The sequence below is a fragment of the Delphinapterus leucas genome, chromosome 12 (assembly GCF_059928025.1).
Source record: "Delphinapterus leucas isolate spDelLeu-1000000601 "Yukka" chromosome 12, BTC_Dleu_Yukka2, whole genome shotgun sequence".
Classification (NCBI taxonomy): domain Eukaryota; kingdom Metazoa; phylum Chordata; class Mammalia; order Artiodactyla; family Monodontidae; genus Delphinapterus; species Delphinapterus leucas.
The window spans coordinates 82,915,987-82,938,382 of NC_143140.1; the positions used below are offsets into that span (position 1 = coordinate 82,915,987).

At 37.0% G+C, this 22,396-nt stretch overlaps 1 protein-coding gene across 14 annotated transcripts in view; it reads right to left on the minus strand.

Moving 5' to 3' along the window:
* Window positions 1-22,396, minus strand: part of SYNE1 (spectrin repeat containing nuclear envelope protein 1) — a 454,201-nt gene that overhangs the window by 321,246 nt on the left and 110,559 nt on the right. For all 14 annotated transcript variants that reach the window (XM_089922151.1, XM_089922158.1, XM_089922157.1 and 11 more), the window contains exons 6-12: window positions 18,645-18,737; window positions 17,555-17,733; window positions 14,191-14,387; window positions 11,496-11,605; window positions 6,383-6,490; window positions 3,328-3,465; window positions 1,916-2,080 (exon numbers count right to left, since the gene is read on the minus strand). In XM_089922151.1, coding sequence (XP_089778277.1) covers window positions 1,916-2,080; window positions 3,328-3,465; window positions 6,383-6,490; window positions 11,496-11,605; window positions 14,191-14,387; window positions 17,555-17,733; window positions 18,645-18,737 — 990 coding nt within the window. The remainder of the gene's footprint in view (window positions 1-1,915; window positions 2,081-3,327; window positions 3,466-6,382; window positions 6,491-11,495; window positions 11,606-14,190; window positions 14,388-17,554; window positions 17,734-18,644; window positions 18,738-22,396) is intronic.

Below are 22,396 nucleotides of genomic sequence, written 5' to 3' on the forward strand. Positions count from 1 at the left end.
AGATGGTTCATCCATAGTAACAGAAGAGGAGACGGAGTATTCGGGCACAAATGCTTGTAGGTGGGTTGATGTGGTCGTGGGAGCTTGCGGAAATTCTTTTTTGATTGGTTCTATTTTCTCAGAGAAATAGGAAGCAGTGTCATCAGCTAAGAGTAAGGATGAGGGAGGAGGTGTGGAAGGTTTAATGAGACAAGGTATAAAATAGTTGTCCCAGAAATGCAGAGGGAATAGAGTCCAAAAATGCCTTTGGAATGCCAGGGAGCATTAAGGACCCACTTGGGCTAGTCATCGTGACTGGGGGCGTGTTCTTCTGCAGCCACAGTCAACTGCCTGAGTGTGGGCAGGAGCTAGGCAGAGAATTGGCTTTAACCAGGGTTATGTTTAACCAGGAGTGTAGGACAAAGTGAGACCTGGTTGTCTGTTTATTTTCCACATACAGAGTAAACCCCCTTCATGACACAATAAATGAGGTACACAAATTCAACTGCACAAAATGCAGGGTTGCATCAATGAGACAACGAAAAACAGCATTTTGAGCTAGGTCTGTACTATCACAAAACACGGAGGAAGCGTGTTAGAACTTACACTGAGCACAACAAACCATGCAGTGAGCTAAATAGAGGCGCAAATGCCTGAGACCAGCCAGGCCTAATCCCACCCCTTTCTAAGGCCACTGTTAACGCCCACCCTGACCCCACTCCTTTAGCACCAGGACACGACAACCCGGTGACTTGGTTTGCCTTCCTTTGAGAATGGAGGCAGGAACGAGGTCTGGAGCCTATGGCCAATCATGTTATTATGTAAATTCACACTGTCTTTTGCCTTATCTTTTCAAAGATAACAAATAGCAAGAGAAATAACAAAGGTAACTGCAGATAAAAAAACATCACAGAGCTATCGGAAAATACCTCAGGTAATGAGTCTACTGGAATTGTCCTTAACAAGTACAGAAAAGGGAAGTGCAGATCAGAGAACTTCTAAGAAGGTGCAACATCTCTGAACCAGTATGAACGGATGCCTGGGAGGCCTGATTCAGTGCAAGTTCCAGACCATACTAGTGAAACGAGGATAGTTATCAGTTAGCCATTAATAAATAATAAACTGTAACCTGTCTTCACTGATCAGGCTTGCTTTAATAAAAGCTTGCATGTTCTCCAAGGGTCACACAGCCTAAACAATAAGATGCTGGCCACGGTGAATTTAGGAGCTTGGAGTCAGCTGTGTCCAGTTTGAGCTCCAGCCGGTTAAGACTGGCTAGGTCAGGCTTCCCTGTGGCGCAGTGGTGGAGAGTCCGCCTGCCGGTGCAGGGGACACGGGTTCGTGCCCTGGTCCGGGAAGATCCCACATGCCGCGGAGCAGCTGGGCCCGTGAGCCATGGCCGCTGAGCCTGCGTGTCAGGAGCCTGTGCTCCACAACGGGAGAGGCCACAACAGTAAGAGGCCTGCGTACCGCAAAAAAAAAAAAAAAAAAAAAAAAGACTGGCTAGGTCCACCAACCCTCCATCTGGGCATGTGTTGAGTGGGGGCCTATTGACCTCAGAGGGCCCAAAACTCCACCCTCTGGTCACGCTAATGCCACCATTTTCTGAACACACATCCCATGAAGAAGCCTGTGGCTTAGCTGCATCTGCACAGATCGAGTATCACCTCACCTTTTTCTTATCTCTCATTACCTTTCCCTGGGCTCCCCACGCCTCAGCCTTATCTCATAAATAATGAGAGCCCCTTACCTTCAGGGAGGTGGGTCTGAGATTTGTTCTCCCATCTCCTCCCTGGACTGCCTTGTGAATAAACCCTTTCTCTGCTGCAGACCTCGGTGTCTCAGCCTTTGGCTTGCTGAGCAACAGGCAAACAAACCTGATTCGGTAACACACTAGGACTGTCACGCTGGAAGGTTTTCCAGCCAGAATGTTTACCTTGTGTTGCTCACGTTTCCGTTGTATTGCGTTGGCCGTTTCCTCATGAACCTGCTGAATGGTTATTTCCTCTCTCAGGGCCACCTCTGCTCTATATAACCAGGCCCCTATGGTGCCCAGAGGTGCAGGAAGAGACTTATCAAGTTGTATATGCCAATCAAAGAGCTGAAATACAAAATTGGAAAGACAGTATCTTAACACAGAAGACAATTCCTAAAATTCCCCCAAATGATTTTAAAGCCTACAAAATGCTTGAAGTAAATAATTTGGGGTTAATTTAATAAATATCAAGTAAGAAAGTGGATATCTGTGTTCTGAATCTGATGCTTTGAGAAGTTCACAACACAGATATTTTCCTATTTGATATTTATTAAATTAACCCGAAATTATTAACTTAAATGGGGAGAAAATGACACTTAGAAGCAAGTTTTGAGCAAACTTAAAATACATCTTAGACATGGAAGGATATTATTGGGAGATTAGGCAATTTTCTTCTTATAAGGAATAGCATAAAGGGCCCACTGATTTTCAGACTGGCTTTTGCTGAAAGGGAATGGACTGGCTTTGCTGACGCGCTCGAAGATGCAGCAATTATACACCTGCTGATGTGTATCCTTTAAAACCTTCCCTATGACGAAAACAGGTCCAGAAAAATCAGGGTCGTCTAGACATCTCTGGAGAAAATGAGTATTCACGATTCTTACTATAATAATATAATTCTCTAACCATCTTGTCATTTCTTCCACTTCACCCAATTCTCAGGTACTGTTTCCTAACTTATTGCAATGAGAGGTGGGATGGGTTGGGGTGCCTGAGATCTAATCTATTCTTTGATGGAGTTTAATGGGAAAAGTTAGATTATGAAAATGAAGAAAATAGGGTGAGTCCGAGGCAAATATTCCCACGACTGACAGAAGTTTCAGAGGTTTTGAAATCTTGGTCTTTAAGTCTGCAAGATATTAATATGAAAGTTACAGAGCAATTTTCCCTCAAGTTCATGACCAGATAAGAAGATAAGCTTCAACTAAAGAATATAAAAATAAATGTGAATATAGGAAGATGGTTAACTGTTGATGACATTCCTGGGGAGTCACCTCTTCTAAACAACGCAGGATTAAACTGTGCAAAGTGAGAAGTAACCTAGGTGGTCTTTCAGGATTTCAGTGTGTCATCTGGTCAATGGTGATATCACACTTAGGGCAGGCAAAGCAGGAAAGAGTTGTTAAACAAGCACTTCCGCTGACTGAAAGGAAAACCTGACAAGTGGACAAAGTCTATCCCACAGGTAAACCTTCCCACCTCAGACAGAGATAGGAGGGCCTGATGTAACATCATTTTGAAGAAAGAGATGACAGAAAATATTTTTGACTAAATTATATGAGTCTAATGAAATGAATCATTGGAGAACTTACCCTAGAGGACACTCTATCCCAGGACTGTTTTACCAACGCCTGGTCAAGTGACAATTTACCATCTCTGTGTAATGGTTGTATCAAGTGTTCAATCTGTTTCCTTTTCATTTCATATTGAACTCTGAAGTGCTTAAATGACTAAAAGAGGAAAAACAGCAACAACATGGCAGTTAGTCAGAAAAGGCAAAAGCAAAGGAAACCACATTTCCTAAATAACAATCCTTTATATTTGGATAACGTTCAGTATATGTTGTTGACAATAATAATGACAATCATGATGCTAAAAGCAGCTAGCATTCATCAAGCCCGGATGATGAGCCTGGCTCCATGCTAAGTGCTTTGTACATATTATCTTCTCTGGCTCCCCATTGCCCTACAGCCTAGACAAGCCTCGTTATTACTACCAAGGCCAGAGGTGACCTGGCAAAGACAAGTAGTAGAGTTAGGACTAAAGCCTAGGATTTCTCATTCCTAGTTAAATAACCTACAAGCCACTCCCTGCTCATCAGGAAATAATAATCAACAGGAGTATAAATCTATATTAGTAATCAAAATAGTTGCTTTCCTTTAAAGCACCAAACAGTTTACAAATAGAAATTGCACATATCAAAATAGTACAGAATTAACAATATCTTAATTTGTATTTAAGTAAGTCTGTATAAAGAGGTTTACTTTAGGGGACATCACTTAGGTCATAATCCTTTGCTTTAATTCTATGGCGTTAAAATATTAAGTATTATATCTTTCCTTTGTCACAGTATGGTTAACATAAATGTGTAATATGTAGACTTAACTAAGTCTAATACTAACCTCAGAAAGTAGTGATTTTAATGAAAGTCCTACATTTTATGTTCAATTAACACATCCTAAAATATGTCTCAAAGTCCAAATATGAATTGAAAATGCCACTCAATGTGCAATTATATTAAAGAACATGAGAACAGCCTTGCAGAATCTAACAGATAACATTTGAAAGAATTTCTTAAGTCACTGAGTAAACAAACATGTAAATTCACATAACAAACACTTGGGGGAGTTGGTGAATAAATATTTTCCCACAAATTTTACCTTCCATTCCCTCTAACTTAATGTAATTTTAAAATACCAAAACATAAAATCAGTCTTCAATTTTGTTCTACAGAATTCTATATACGGAAAAACGGGAAAATACACTATTAATTGATAAGTAGAAACAGAAGATTTTGATTATATAATAAACACACAAATGAAAGAAAACATTCCCTCTTCTGTCTAACCCTATTTTAGAGATTTGTGATCATCTTTGGCCTGAAAGGAATGTTTCTGATTTATACTTTTCTAATCCTTAGTTTTCATCTTATAAATTAACATCTGTATAACCGGTAACTTTATAACTTGGAATTTATTTTTTGATAATTTATGCTAAGACTAAAACTCGCTAATGGACTAAATAAGTACATTCACTCTGTTCTTGCATTATAGTCTCAATTTACTGATTTAATCATTTTAACCAGAAAATTATCTTTTGGGGGGAAAATATTACATTGTGTTCCACAGCAAAAAGTACAAACATATAATCACATACGGAATTTATTGCATTGCCAAGTCCATCAAATACAATACTGATGGCATCATCAATCTGAATTCAGGCACGCTTTACAGAGAGGATTATATAAAATCACACACTAACAGCTAAATCTTTTATCATCGGCCACTTCGCATCTCTTATATCACGCACACCTTTTCTTGTAGCAAAAATGATCAAAACATAATGTAGATTAGAATATACTATAGTTTTGCCACTAAAATGCAATGATATTTTAAGTAGGAGAAAATGTCAATGCTACACAGAGTTAAGTCACAATTTAATGGAAAAAAACTCTGGAAGTGGAAATTGGAAGCTGAAATACAATTAATGATAGTGTAATGAGACTGGAAGAAAGAAGAACCTCCGCAGCAATAATAACACCGGCTGAAGTGTGAATGCAATAGTGTTGAAGGAGGCAGGTGGCAGGAGAAACTGATCTCATTAATGGGCCCACTCCAAATAGTCATGTTGCAATGTTTTATTTGATTCAGTTTGTTCTATACTAATTTTCAACTTGGCACTGAAGTCATTTTTTGGTGGAATTTTTTATTAGGTAACATCTGTAAGATCATGAGTTGTACAAAAACAGCGATTAAATGTGTGTGTTTTGGGTCACCTGCAAGACTATGAGTTCTCGGAAAGTCATGAAGCCTCAGAACTCTATATGGTGCAGATACGTACAATTTAAAACTACCAACTCCATCTCTGGGTGTACCCCCAAAGGAAATGAAGACAGAATATCGAAGAGATATATGCACTCCACGTTTATTGCAGCACTATCACAATAGCCAAGATATGGAAACAACCTAAGTGCCCATTAATGGATGAACGGGTAAAGATGATGTGCTGTATATATACACGGAATGTTATTCAGCCATGAAGAAGAAGAACCTCCTGCCATTTGTGACAACGTGGATGAAACTTGAGGACATTATACTAAGTGAGATAAAGCAGACAGAGAAATAGAAACACTGTATAATATCACTTATACATGGAATCTAAAAAAGTCAAACTCATAAAAACAGCAAAATGCTGGTTATCAGGGGACTGGGGGTAGAGGAGAATAGGATGGATATTTAAGTATACAAACTTCAAACGAGTAGTAAATAAGTCCTAGATGTCAAATCCACGGTACAGTGAATATAGACAACAATACTGTATTATAACCATCAAACTTGCTAAGACAGTAGAACTTAAGCATCCCAACCACTAAAAAGAAATGATGATTATGTAACATGATAAGAGGTGCTAATTATTGCTACAATGGCAATCACATCACAATATATAAATGTATTAAATTTTTAAAACTACCTATTTATATAGAAATACAATTATTAAGTTATATGTAAACAAAATAATGTATATTATTTCTTTAAAGACATTTCTCATTAATATCATTTGAAAGATTAAACACAGATTAAATGATAAATAGGAATGTTACTCATGAAAGGCTTTTAAAAAAATTGAAATCTGTTTTCCATACATTACCTGATATTTATCCTGCAAATCTGATTCTGTCATCTGTGCCCTTGTCAAATCTCTTTCAAATTGTTCTATCCAAGCTTTCGTTTCCTTCAAAATTAGCCTGTCTTCTCTCTAGAAACCAGCAGACATTACAATTGTATTAGCATCTGTGCATTTACTTAATTGCTGATTAATAATTGACTGATCCTAGAATATACTGAATATTTAATAAGTTCCAAATGTCTCTGAAAAATTTTCTTTCTCCCTGCCCTCACCTCTTTGGGAGAAAAAGAAACAAAAATTAATTCTAAAAAAAAATCGTAATTATTGTGCTGAATACTGAAATTACCTACCTCCATTGTTCTTCTCAAGAAACATTTATTTAATTAAGAAAATGTGCTGGGGCTTCCCTGGTGGCGCAGTGGTTGAGAGTCCGCCTGCCGATGCAAGGGACACGGGTTCGTGCCCTGGTCCGGGAAGATCCCACATGCCGCGGAGCGGCTGGGCCCGTGAGCCATCACCACTGGGCCTGCGCGTCCGGAGCCTGTGCTCCACAACGGGAGAGGCCACAACAGTGAGAGGCCCGCGTACCGCCAAAAAAAAAAAAAAATGTTCTTAAGAAGAAATATGTAAGTTCAAAAATACTCAGAAAAAGCAATGGCTGGAATGTGAGTGGAAACAGGCCTGTGGCTGCTTCTTAACCCAAGGCCGTTGGTAACACAGAGGACTGTTCTGGATCAGATTAATTTTGACTGACTTTGAGGAGCTACATTCACAGTAATATTGGATTACTAGTGTATATTATTTTTATTTTTTTTGCGGTACGTGGGCCTCTCACTGCTGTGGCCTCTCCCGTTGTGGAGCACAGGCTCCGGACGCGCAGGCTCAGCGGCCATGGCTCACGCGCCCAGCCGCTCCGCGGCACGTGGGATCCTCCTGGACCGGGGCACGAACCCGTGTCCCCTGCATCGGCAGGCAGACTCTCAACCACTGCGCCACCAGGGAAGCCCCACAAATATTTTTTTGAGCACTCAACATGTGCCATGAACTTTACTAAACCATACAACTCAACATTGCACAGAAGAGATGTGATGAAACTCAGGATTACAAACTAATTGAACACTTACCTTTTTCAATTATTTCCTGCTTAATATTTTAAAGTACAAAAATAAATCTGTAACTTTATTTTAATTTTCCACGTCGCATATAAAGAAATTGTAGTTATTTTAATTTTTCCTTTTATTAGTGCTATTAAGTATTATTAAAAAGAAATTAATGTCATCTTAGAATTAAAGATTAGTGAGGAAGTCCATGGGAGTGGCTTAGACTGTAACTAACATTTAATAACACATATGGCATTTGTTCTACTAGAAAGGAAAAGGAAATAACAGAATTAAGGTGTTAAAATAAATGTGTACATAAAGACAAATACATGCAAAAGAATGGCCAACAAGCTACAGAATGCAGAATGTTTGAAAGAGGTCACTAATTCAAGATTACTTAAATCTTACCTTAAGAATTTGGATAGAATTTGCAAAAGATGGGAAACCTGGAAGTATTTCCTAACAATATGAAAAGATAATATATAGAAAAATAATATAAATCGTGGAAAAAATTATATAGGAAACAAGAAAAATGGTGAGGCATCTGTCTATAAATAAATAGACAATAATTTTAAGGGTATAATTATTTTAAGATGTTTTAACAACTTTTGAAAGTATCAAAATGTTTGAATCAAATAAGGCAGTGTAGTATTGTAGCATTTGATGTTTTTGTTTTAATTTGTAATAGTCATATGTGGCTATATATATATATTATACATATGTCTTGAAGTAGTAAACATTTTGAAAGGAGAACAATGTAAAGAAAAGGTATATGGATTCATATTTTTCTCTATACTGTCATAATATGCATCTCTGTATTCCTATACAATTAAGACTGTGCTGTGCTTCTGAAAGCAGTCAGTAAAATTTGTGTCAGTGGAGGAAGGAATGAGTGAATAAATAACTGAAAGTTTAATAGATGAGAGAGATAAGCCAACATGCCTATTTTATTTATTTACAATTGTGTGCTAATTATCCAAGGACTACCTTTAGGGAAAAAGTTCCTTTATCAGTTTTAATGGATGAAGTAAGAAAGGCATAGCAATGTCTATTTCCAATAAGAAAATTCGATTTAAAATAGTATCTATGTAATATCTAATTTAAATAAACTCATAAAAAGGATATGAAAATCAAATACACCAAAAAATGAAAGCCTGGTAGACATGTTGATGTCTATATATATATATTTGTGTGCGTGTGTGTGTGTGTGTGTGTGTGTGTGTGTGTGTGTATGGTACGTGGGCCTCTCACTGCTGTGGCCTCTCCCGTTGCGGAGCACAGGCTCCGGACGCGCAGGCTCAGCGGCCATGGCTCACGGGCCCAGCTGCTCCGCAGCAAGTGGGATCTTCCCGGACCAGGGCATGAACCCGCGTCCCCTGCATAGGCAGGCGGACTCTCAACCACTGCGCCACCAGGGAAGCCCGATGCCAATATTTTTTAAAAATGAATTAAAAGAACTATTTAATAAAACCTGAGTAGACAAATAATGAGGATTTCTAGGTGATGACACCAACCCTAATATGTAGTGTATAAAATCTTAAAGGTTCATTAGACAGAATTAGATGGCCATTTAGCTGCATTAAACAAACATAAGCCCTTCATCATAAAAATTTTTTTAAATCCTTTTTGTTCTGCTCAAAATATTCATTTTTAGATGCTCATACCCTACTTTACAAATGCCTCATTAAAAAAAGAGTAAAGCTTATTTTTTAAAAGGAAAATCAGAATTTATCTTCTAGAGAATGAGATTAGTTTCTTAATAATAAAGTTCTTTAGTACAGTATATTAACAAGTTTAAAGCAGGAGTGTGCTTCAAATCTCTGAGGATTTTTGCATTAAATCCTTGCTCATGAGCATTAACGTAAGTATCTCCTTTTATTTCTCAGACATTACCAGCCACCGTGTTTACTCATCTGGAGAGATGATTAATGTCAGAGAAATTAAGAGTACAAGCTTAGAAATCAGCTCAGAAGTAAATCCAACTGGGTAACACAGGAACTTGAGATATGACGATCAGGTGGAAAGCTGATATTCTCTATGCCGTATGAGGTAAGTCTAATACACCTCCTTACAGAGTTTCTTATTCACAGAGCACTGTCCATGCCCAATTATATTCTCAAAACCCAGAAAACCCCAAATGAATCCCAAGCACACAACTCAGTCCACACTGGAATTTGCACAGAGAGTCTTCCGCTTTCAGTGGTGCTCGTTAGGAACACTATTTTTCTAACTACAGAATAAGTCACTCTGGTGATCAACATTTGTGCCTGAAGCCTGGCAAGGAACAACAACAACAAAAGGTTTCTTGAAACCATAGTTTTTTGGTTTTTTTTGGAAACCATAGTTTTTAAAAATAACTAACATAGTTCTATCAAATGCCACCTTAACTTCATCTAAGTGACCTAGGAAACACCAGTTATCGCTGTTTTGCTTAATTCTTTTACGAAGATTTCTATTAGTGCAAAACCTTTTCCTACTTGAAAACTTTGGTGTATGTTCCCCTGACCTTTTCCTTCCTTAGATCCATTTCTAAGACACACAGTACACTTTGTTTTTTGTTTTTCTTGTTTCTCTTCATTATAATCTCAAACCTCTCTGAAAACTCTAGTAGAGACCTCAACAGTAAAGACAGAGAGATTGTTTTTAACATGTCTTGAAAATTCCATTTATAATTCTTCCCTAATGTCATTCTGCCTAATAATTAATTTTAAATTCAGTAGTAAATCCACATCCCTCTAAAAAAAAAAAAAACCCACAAAAACCCAAAACCAAAACAATAACAACAAAACAAAATCAAAACTAAACAATACTACAGTGCTTCTAAAAAATAGGAGAATAACATCCATTGTTGTTCAAAACAGAATGTAGGCATTCTGGTGTGCTGGCTGGACTGTAAAATGGGAGATCTTTCTACAGGAAGATTTGAAAAAATCATTTCAAAAGCAGTAAAAATCCGTATGCCCTTTAGTCTAGGAATTTCTCTTCCAAGAAAGAACTGTAAAACAATGCTTATTACAAAATTGTTCATAGAAGTATTTTTTTATAACAGCAAAAAATCAGAAATTTTCAACAATTAATATTGGGTAAATAAATTACTGTACGTCTATATGATGTTCTAGAAAAAATGGCATGAGAAGGGTTTTGTATGATGTTAACAGAAAATAGAAAATTATAAAATTGTATGTATACTACAATTCTATCAATATTTTTGTTAAAATATTTTATGTGTCTACACACATGGAACTCACACCAAAGTATTAATTTTTTTAGAATAGATTCTCTGCAGAAGGTCAAGTACAGGTAATTTTCTTTTTTTCCCAACTTTTGTTTTTATTTATTTATGACAAAAACATATATCATTTGAGCAGTATGAAAAAATGTAAATGTTATTTAAACTCCTGAGAGGCTGAGAATCTAAATACAGTGAATAATTAGAACTTTCATAAGTTTGCCTTACTTACATATGTTTGCAATGAGTAGCAACTTACAAATCTAAAAGTCAAAATTAGATTTTATCAGACTGAACAGAAGAAGGGAACTCAGGATCTAAACGCATAAATAATATGATGGATATAAAATTAATTCAATCGTCAAATTGCTACAATAAAGTTTCCTGACACTGCTATCTTTACTTTATTCTACTCTACTATTTTATTTCATTTCATTTTGTTTGCCATGCCGTGCTGTTTGGGGGATCTTGGTTCCCCGACCAGAGATTGAACCTGTGCCCTCGGCAATGAAAGTGTGGCGTCCTAACCACTGCACCACCAGGGAATTCCCTATCTTTCCTAGATTTTAATCCCTCACTATTATATGTTCAGTATTTCTTATTAATAATTCTTTCTCTGCTATATCCAACATACAAACCAGAGAAATCTTTCCCTCTAATCTCCCCAATTGGTGATGTCAGTCTTTACTCAGCTGCTCTCATATTAAAATGCATTCCAGTTTAATTTTTTGAAAACAGCATATTAAAAATCCAAGTCACTACCATCGAGTGTATTATCAGCACTCAAACAAAAACAAACACTTACATCATTCTCTTGCCCATCAGCGCCTGTACTGTGAACGTCGGGATAATGTTTCAGAAACTGGGCTACGTAGGTCATAATAGACTTCTCATCTGGTTTATCCACATCAACATCTGGAAAAACCAAACCCAAATGTGAATAAATTAAATAGCATTAAAAAGATTTTAATAATACAAACTTTGAAATCTAGAGAATATACCAAAAGACACTGTCCTAAATGCAAAAGAAAAATAGAGTACTATTTAGAGATGGTGACAGGAAAAACCAGTTTAGTCTGGATAATCCATGGGGAAAATTTTACGACTCAGAAAGATGACATATTTTAACCAAGAGCTTTTAGGAAAGTAGTACATGTTTCATTTAAATAATCTCTACACTCATCAGAAATATGAGATATATATAGTTGCTCCTACATTCTGTCTAGTTACTAAAATACAAATAATATGTACATTTCAGAGTTGGGGTAGATGAGTAGTAAAACATGCCAACAGATGTGGCACTGAATGACAAATGACTACATAGTCTACATACTACATATGGCCAAAGATCAATCTATTTTAGAAAAGAGAGAGATGCCTTATGTCTAAGTCCTTATGCAGCTTCTCCATTGTGGAGCCTTCCGTCTAAGTCACTGTACTTTGAACAATCAAGTACTCTTTGAGTGAAACAGAGCCTGAAAAGATCTCAATCACTGTCATTTTAAAGTATATAGATGTTTACCTAATTAAATCAGTAAAAATCAAGCAAAGATATTTATATGAATTTAGTAATTATAGAATCAGGGTAAGACTGGATACATAAGAAGTGCTGAATGTTTTCAACGAGTCTTAAATAGCCCTTTTAAAGGCAGTGGAATAAGCGGTTACATTTGGAGATTAGAAATACAGTATCTGCACCAATAGAGGAAAAAAACCAGAACAAACAAAAACCATGAAAATCAAAATATAAAACTGCCCTCATACTTTGTATTGTTTCTTGTGATTTGAAACATAATTTCTAGCGACCATCAATGTAGGATTTAAGAAGTGGTACAACACTTAATAGACTTAAAGATAATGCATTCCGGAATTCACGAGATGACTCAGAGGTGATTTTAGAAATGATATGATCGCTGATGTGGAGAATGCATGTGAAGAGTAAAACTTTCATGAAGAGTGAAAGTGGAAAGAAAAACAACATTTAAGACATGACTTAATATAGCATATGTTTTTAAATACACATGGGACTAAATCATAAAACAATTGTTATACTAGATATTGGTCTATTTAATCTGTATTCCTAAGAGTTTATATGTTCAAGTTGGCTAAAAACTTTTTTGAAGTGGAAGTTCTCATTAGGAAAATAATCACTTTATATGTGGGAGAGCCTTGCATTTGGGCAAACTCAATTTCTGATGATCAAAGAAAATATTAAGATCCTCTGGTCTGGTGGATATGAAAGAACCATTCATATCCTCCTCCTATCCTACTCTAGGAAGAAATTTCAGCTCTGATGCATTCTCTGAAGTGAGCGCTGTCATATTTGTGTGTCTTTCCCCTTGAGCTGAGTAGTGTCCTGGATACTATTGGCTTTGTGTGGGTGTGTGTGAAGACACAAGGTGGAAAGTCCATGGCTCCCCTAAGTGAGACTGGAGTGGGGGCGGGCACCACAGGTCCCTAAAATGTCAAGGGATCTCCATGCTGGCCATATCATCTCAGAGGAAGCCAAGCAGGTAGACACTGTTTTAGAGCTAGAAATGTTCATTCTGAAATCTCATCTTTAAAAATAACTTGCGGGACTTCCCTGGTGGTCCAGTGGTAAAGAATCCACCGTCCAATGCAGGGGACGCAGGTTTGATCCCCGGTCGGGGAACTAAGATCCCACATGCCGCAGGGCAACTAAGCCTGCGCCGCAGCTTCTGAGCTCGCATGCTCTGAAGCCTTCATGCCACAACTAGAGAGAAGCCCACGTGCCACAGTGAAGACCCGATGCAGCCAAAAACAACAGATAAAATAAATAAAATATTTTAAAAAAACTTGCTTTCACTGTATTTACATTTTTGCATTCATTAATGGAAATTTCCATAATTACCAAGCCAAATAAGAAATTATCTGGGACTTTTGGAAAATTCACTTTGACCCTTTTATTTCAATTTAACAAACAACTAGAAGTTTATTAAAGGCATCAAAATTGCCTTTTGAAGGCTTGACAGAGTTAACTCCATTTCCAGAAAGTCTTAAAATTCACAGCCTTACCAAAAAGTTGCCAAGAAATTCTAGTGAAAGATATTAGGTCAATCACTTGGGTAGTTTTCCTGACTGACACCTAAATACTGGGTAGTTAACATTTCTAAGTTTCTAATGACTAACATTTTAAGGATACGCTCTGAGATTACTAACAATTTTTTACTCCTCCAGATTCTCCTCCTTGCAGTACACTCACTTGTAAAACTTTCATTCCATCCAGAGGTACACTGAGTAAGTACAGTTCCCCTGGCTGGTACCACCCATGTCAAGGGCTGTTAGGAGCAACACAGCTGTATTTTGCTCCCGTGTACAGTGGCAAATATTTTTCCAAAAGAAAACTGGGCAGGAGGATACTATTCCTTCCCACTTTTCAAAGTTTTCTGACCTCTCGGAAGGCATCTGTAATATCTGGGTTTAAGACATACAACCCTACTGAGTTGAGGGGTACAAGAGCCAGAAGTCGCTCAACGTGCCTTCGGGATCTAGGAGTCTCGGGATTCCCAGCTCCGTTTCAGCAATAGTGAAAGCCTCCTCCAGGTTTTCCCGGTTAGATCTTCCTTTCACCTTCTCCAAGTCCACTAGTTCCGGCTGAATAGCATGGATGACTGAATGAAAGGCCACTCCACTTCTCCAACTCCTCCCGAAGTCTTTTACTTCTATTCCGCTCTGCCTTTAAAGAAAATAATGATAATGTCACTTTCTAAACAGGTAATGCACACTTCCTCAAAGACTCAATCCAATCCTCCTCGGCCATGGATGATGTGCAGTTAGCTATACCGGTATACTGGTTTTGAGAAAAAATAAGCAAAGCAAAATTTTTAATGGGTACCAAGATAAGGTGTAGAAATTCTGGTTCCATACTTAAAGAGTTTTCTATATTAGAGTTTTCAATAATTGAAAGACTCAATGGAAAGCACATTTTTAAAGGAAACCAATAGAGAGAAAAAACACCTGACAAAATAAAAAAAGGGAACATTTTAAAAACACCGAAACTGGTAATAATTCACCATTGTGTATTTTTTTGAAGAAGTCTCTAACACATTTCTAATGATAATGACAAGCAGCCTGTGTTGTACATCACAGATGATAACAGACAGATATAATGGGGCTGAATTATATCAAATGCTGTAGAATGAACAAAATGCAAATGGTTGTGATGATGTCTCTAAATTAGTCACAAAAAACCCTATACTCCACATAAGTACAGACAAGATTAATTTACCCTACCATCAAACTGTTTGAGCAAATTGTTTTTTAAACTCTTTTTTTAGAATTGCCTTGAGGGCAATGAGCTGGCGGCAAATCTTTGCTCTGTCGTGGATTTACTTCAAACAAAGATTACTTGTTTGAACTTTATTGTATATATAAAATGTTTTCCTAAATATTCACCATGTTGGAACAATTAAAAATGGTTTGTTACATGGTCTTCCTCCTTATTTGTTGAATACACACACACACACAGACGCACGCACACACACTTATAATGTTTTGTATTAGATCAAACTAGTAGGTGATACTCCTAAAAAGCTTTAGTCCAAGCCTCTGAATTGTAGATACAAAATCAAAGAAAATTTAGATACCTCACTTAAAGAAGTGATACAAACTGAAAGAAACTTAGATACATCACTTAAAGAAGTACATTCAGTTTATAGGCTAATACATATTTGCTTCAAGTTATTTTGAATGGGTCTGTATACACATGTCTTCATTTGTTTGGTTATCTTACTGATTTTTGTCCTAACATACAATTGTTCTTAGACATTTGAAAAGAAGGTATGCAAATGTCAGACATGCTTTCATTTCTGACAGTACAGATAGTAGACGAAATTGGTTAAAAAAAAAAAAAAAGAAGGGGGGATTAACTGTCTTGTGTTACTGAAACAGTTTTTTGATTTACTTATCAAGTATTTTGAAATTTTATATGAAAACTCAATACACTCCGACAATTTGGTGTTCACTGGATGTTTTATCCTTTTTCGCCATCTTCAGTCTTGTGCGATGGATAAACCTTCACACTACGGAGTCTCACAAATTATAATTTTACAGACATGTCATATACTGAACTAGGTACAGATTCTAAAGTTATTTTATCCATGTCAGGTAAGAAATTGCTTAAAAAATAAATACCAGGATAGTGTAAAATAGCTTTTAGAAAAATTATCGACAGTGTGGTAGCATGACAGAATCATGTGTTCATTCCAGACTATTCATGGCAGAAAGCGGTCATCTCCCTAAAATCTCTACAATTTATGCAGCTGTTAAATAAATGAATCTCACTGAGGTGTTGATAGGTGGAGAATACTTGGGTCCACAAATCTGGACATTTATACAGGTAAGGAAAATACAACTTCCACCAATGTTACAAACATACAAGTTGCAGGAATGACGGTTATTATTAGACCCCTGCACATCATGTGTGAAACACAACTTATGCAGGAAAACTCCAACATCATTGAATTTGATTTTATTTCAAGCTATATAATATTAAATGAAAATTTATTTACTTTGTTTAATTAAATGCTGTGTGGAGCAACAGACAACAGAATGTCACACTGACATTATTACAAAGTTTTATCGTGATAGCATCATGATATATGTTGTAGCATGTGGTCACCAGTCCTCTCCTACCCAACATGTTTCTTCTCCCTGTTTGGTTAAGCTGCAAAAGAGATTAGTAATACCCACTGTAGATGGAATGCAAAGAGCATGCCAGCAATGTGGGAAGGGCTTTTAATTTCATCCCTACTAGAGTCCCAAGAGTCACAAAGCTTTGCTTTCAGAAATATTTTTAATTGCAACTTGAATCATAAAAATATACCCCAAATTAGAAAACCATCAACACACTTTACAAGTTAAATAAAACTATATGTTAGTAACACTAATTACCCCTTCTCTATGTTTATTTTTTTCTCTCCTTATTTTTGCTCTTCAAACTCTTTAAAAATAGAACTTCCTGTGTTTAGTGCCTCAGTGTTTTATAATGATAAGTACTTGTTTACAACTATTTTCCAGAAGGAGAGAATCAGATGTGGGTTATATCTAGGCATGTGAAACAAAATAGAAAGCGAGTTAATTTTACATGTCATTTAGGAAAATCTTACAAAAACACATCTTCTAGGTGAAGAGATCTTATTACGTACCACATCTGACCACAAAATATTGGTATGATCAACTTGAAACTCTATTGCAATTGCTATGAGAAAGTACTTTTTGAGAGTAGTAATTTTATATCCAGTATCCTCACATATATGTGCACACATGTAAATTTATTATGCTTAGAAGCAAACTCCCAGTCCATATAGCTGGAGCTGACAAAAGAATGTACATTCCAGATAAAAGATAAGATCAAAGAAAACATTAAAAAATAAAATTGCCAGAAAGTTTCAAGGTATAAAAACAAATATGATTATTTCAGAATGTGGATCTCAGTCCACAATATTATTAAATAGAACTCAATAGTCTTACGAAGAGATAATCACGTTTAAACCTCTAATTTATCTGTGTAAAGATTATCTAACAGCAGCAGAAAATCCAAACAATGACCTAAATGGCATTAGTCCTCATGCTAATCAAGTGTAGGGATTAAACAACTTAATTGGGTCCCATCACACAAGTGAAGAAGGATTTAGTTTTATTACACCATTTTCCTAGAGTATCAGGGATGCTTTCTGTTTACATTTTAATTCAAGGGAAGAGTGAAATGAGAGCCGGAGCAAAGCCATTCATTCCTCTGTCTCCACAAATTTTGCAATCACTGGAATGTGCACTCAGTCATAAATTGATAACTCAAATTATTCAAGGGTTTCTAATTTAAACAAACTCCTTCTTGGTACTTACTTGGCAACTGTGTACTGGACCCACTTTAATAAAGCCTTCTTAGCATTTCCTTGGATCTTGGTGGCCACCTTCCGTTTGCTTGGGGGGCTGGTGGTCTCAGAGCTGACCACGCTGTCCACGGAGGATGTGCTGCTGGACAGAGGCTGCAGCTGTGGTAAGTTGCTGGTCAACTCCTCAATCTGCGTGGGCATCAACAGTCGGCAAAACGTCAGCATTACGTCAGCATTATCTTTGTTCTTCTCTTCTCAGGTGGTTTAATTTTCCAACTTGATTGATCTTAACACCCTTAACCTCCCAACAATATAAGCTCTTAAAGGGCACGACCAATGTCTTATTCCTGTTTGCACTTCCTTCCACATCTAAAATGGGACCTTGTACACAGTAATGAACACTTGTTAAATACATGCATGAATGAAGAAAACAAAACCTAATGGTTCTCCAGACTCAAAGGATGTACACACCAAGAGTGAATCCTAATGTAAACTACAAACCTTAAAATGATAGTGATGTGTCAGTAAAGGTTCATTAATTGTAACCAACGTTCCACTCCCATGGGGGATACGGGTTAAGGGGAGGCTATGCATGTGCGGGTGCAGGAGGTACATGGGAAATTTCTGTACTCTCTGCTCAGTTTTGCTGAGAACCTGAAATTGCTCTAAAAAATAAAGTCCATTTCTTTAAAAAAAACAACCTTATGGCTAGAAGAATTATCCAAGAGAGAACAGCAAGTTAATTTCTCCCCTTAATGTCTAATAGGAGCATAGAACCGCTCCCTTCCAGAGGACAAAGAAAAACTTCCTGAACTCTTTTTACACCAATATTTCATCTCCATCATGTTCTACCCACTTCTCGGACTGGGTACCTGGCCGAGTTCTTTGGGGAGTTCCATATATAACACGTTAGCGGAGAAGAAGAGGGCATTTTCTGCCAACAAAAAACAATGTACATGTGAAGGTCACATCTCTGCTAACTTGAGGTTCAGCCGCAAAGGTACAGAAAATGAGGGCATTATTCATCATCAAAATGTCCACCACTACCTCCATCTGTGACATTTATATCAACTGAAAAGGGAGCTGAAGAAGTACAATACCTGGAAATACAGAATAATGGTCCACATCAGTCCGAGAACTATCGAGGGTCGGCCATCAGCTATATCAGTGGAGTTAATGTTGACTAATTTAATCTGTTTAAAAAGAAAAACTGTACTAGTAATGTACTAGAAGATTACAGACCACTTAATTATGCAATAAGTAGCACTTTACTAGACGTCAATAACATTTGGTCATGCCTGTGCAAGAGGAAGCAGGGTGAGCCATAAAAACATGGTTTCAGTGGAAATTTCAGGGGCATTCATTAGGTGCACACAATAAACACAACTACAGAATGAATTTCAAAAACTGGTTTAAAGTTGAAAAAAATATGACGTCATGCGAGGAATTACCAACAAAATGCTAGACAGGAAAAAAAAAAAAAGGTTATTCTTTACATTCAGAGGTTGACTGGAATGTAAAAGAAACTGTGAGGGGAAGTTTAAGAAGATGCGCTTACTTTGAAATTTGTTACCAAATAGCGTGAAACTTATGTTCTCTTTTACCTATAAAAGTCAGGAGTTAAAAATTCTAAAATTTGTACTAACCGGTGATCCTCTGTACATGGACTGACATGAAAAACAAAGGGAGAAGATGATACATATACATAAATAGTCCTTCAAAATCCACATTATTTGTTCAAAGGGAATAAAAATGCAGGTGGTAAATTTAGAGCATGATTTGCAGAATACATTTTAAAGATAAAGGAAAGGCAAGAAATAGTTAATTATTAAGAGAAACAGTTAAGAGAGTAGAAAGAGACTAGGGGGATTCAGTTCCCTACTTTGGGGCACTGACAACTATAAAGTACTCAGAATTAATCTGTCTACAATTGTCTCCAATTATTCATTTCAATGTCTTCCCAACTATGAGGAAGTCCCAGGAACATAGACTTGTATGGTAGCTCTAGCTCAGTCAACCTCTATAGAATACAGTTAGCTACTTATCCTCCTCGTCATAATCCCTGGACAAATTAGAAAAAAACTAAGGTACTTCTTAGACTTCTAGCTCAATAATTCTCAGCCAAGGGCTTCCCTGGTGGCGCAGTGGTTGAGAGTCCACCTGCCGATGAAGGGGACACGGGTTCGTGCCCCGGTCCAGGAAGATCCCACATGCCGCGGAGCGGCTGGGCCCGTGAGCCATGGCCGCTGAGCCTGCGCGTCCGGAGCCTGTGCTCCGCAACGGGAGAGGCCACAACAGTGAGAGGCTCGCGTACCGCAAAAATAAACAAAAAAAATAATTCTCAGCCAAGATTTAATAAGGTGTGATACTAAAATAAAGTTCAGAAGTGTGTAAATAGCTTACTTTTTAAAAAATATCAGAAGCAAAATCATCCCACAATCACCTTACTCTTGAGTAATTGGTTTAAATTTACTAGTTATACATCTGAGGAGTAAAGTAAAAGCCAGCACAAAAGTCATTGTAAATAATTTGAGATATACCCATGGGATTTCATCTCACTGCTGAAGTTCATTCAGCAGGTTCAGAGACAAAAAAATTGAGAACTTCCACAGATCACAAGATCATATGTCTACTTCTTTTAAACCTAGCACTGTGTAAGATATAAAATACTTGTTGGTGGAAAATAAAGAGTGTCACATTTCTTTAATCTTTTATGACAGAACCTATTACAATCTTTATAATCATTTTGATGGCTCCATTTTACAATTTCTCCAGAATTTTCTCTATATCCATTTTAGTGTCCATGGGCCACAAATTTATAATACATGCTAATAACCACAAGATGGATGCCTTTCATAGAGGACAAATTATTTCTCTTTCCTTATATATCATTCTTTTTTAAAATGCAATTGAATATATAAGTTGAATTTCCTACCTCAACCCAGCTCCAACTGCACTTTGAAGTTTATACGTTCAGCTTATTATAGAATCTGAAGATCTTTTGCTCAACTTGTGAAGAAAAAACGTTTTTCAAAATTATTTTCTTTCTTAAAAACTTAAAAACCATAATGGGTTTGGGGAGCACAGGTCCTTTGTCTGTTTTACCTCCTCTCCCTTGCAAAATCCTATGAAATATACAATAAACTTTTAATAGCCCTAAGACTGTGGGATGGGCAATAGAGACACATCCAAAGAGACTGAAGAATTCCAGAAACCAGAAAGGATGAATCACATAGATGGACCTCACCTCAGACCTTCTGAGCCAGAAAATAAGGAAGGCGGCCTAAGAATCTGTTTTAACAAAACCTCTAGGTTTGGAGAAGTTTGATTTTGTAAGCCAGAGGCCCGAATGGACTGAATTATCTTCAAAATTCACATGTTGAGGCCCTAACCCCCAATGTGACTGCCTTTGGAGATAGAACCTTTAAGGAGACAATTAAGGTGAAACAAGGTTATAAGAGTGAGCCCTAATCCAATAGGACTGGTACAGAAGAGGAAGAAACACCGGAACTCTCACTTTCTCTCTCTCTCTCTGCACACACACAAGAAAGGTCACCTGAAGGCACAGGGCCAAAGCAGCTGTCGGCGAGCCTGGAAAAAAGGAGGAAATCAACCCTGATGACACCTTGATCTTGGACTTTCAGCCTCCAGAACTGTGAGAAAATACATTTCTGTTGTTTAAGCTATCCAGTCTGTGGTATTCTGTTACGGCAGCCATAGCAGACTAATACAGGGCCCACAGACCTTTCAAAAAAATATTTGAATTATTTGGGAAAATTTTCAAAAAAATTTAAATAAAAAACCCAGACCACCAGCTTTTCTTGATACATTGGAAAACCTAGTGAATAGATGCATCACCACTTTATGAGCTGTTTTCTACCTGTATATATATATAGGTAGCCAAATACCTGCATTAGTTAATAAGTAACTTAAATAAATTAAATAAATAATACGATCTCAATAAAAATCCAGACTACTGGCCTTTCTCGTTCAATTGTTAAACCTGGGATCACTGTGCTTGCATTTCATCGAGGTAGCTCCAGGTGGAATTGAGTATTTGTGTCCTTCTTCCAGACAGCACATGGGACTACTCCGTTTTCCTGCTACCATGATCAGCTTCTACCTTGCTTCATCGTTTACATCATCTATCTGGACCTCACAGGAACCTAAACTTATGTCCTTGTGTGCACTATGGCAAGCTTTAGGAAACATGGTCAGTGACTGGCTCCTTCTATTACTATTTACAATGATCCACCTGACACCTCATCGGAGAACAACTTGTGGAAAGTAGTGATGAATCTATTCATTAGAGACAAACTTACACAATTCTTATCAAATACTAACATATGCCTTCACTCAGTAACCCTGTAAACAAGAGGAAAAGAAACGCAATGGTAGGGTTTTCTCCAGTAAACTTGAGAAGTACCTTCATTATTCCCTATCCGAGTACTAAACAAATCTTCTATCATCTAAAGAAAAAATCTAAATGGAGGACAAAGTAAATACAAAGGTTAAAGACAAATTCTTGAAAATATGTTTGAGACTTAAGTTCTTCAATTATAAAGAACAAAAATAAACAGTAAGAGGGAGGGCACCAAAGAGCCTTCAAAAACTCATCCTACCCCACTGTCAATTATTTTGTGAGCCAATGGGGTGAAGAAATGCAAGAAAGAGAAGCCCAAAACTATGTACTTCAGGTAGATTTTTAAAAAATCAAAGTAGTTAGGGATTTGTGGGGACAGGATTTGGATTTTGTCCTGAAACTCAAATGCATTACTTTTTGCCCTTAGTAAATATAATATTTAAAATCTGAATCCTCTACTTTTTAAAAAGTTATTCAGGTTTGTTCTGT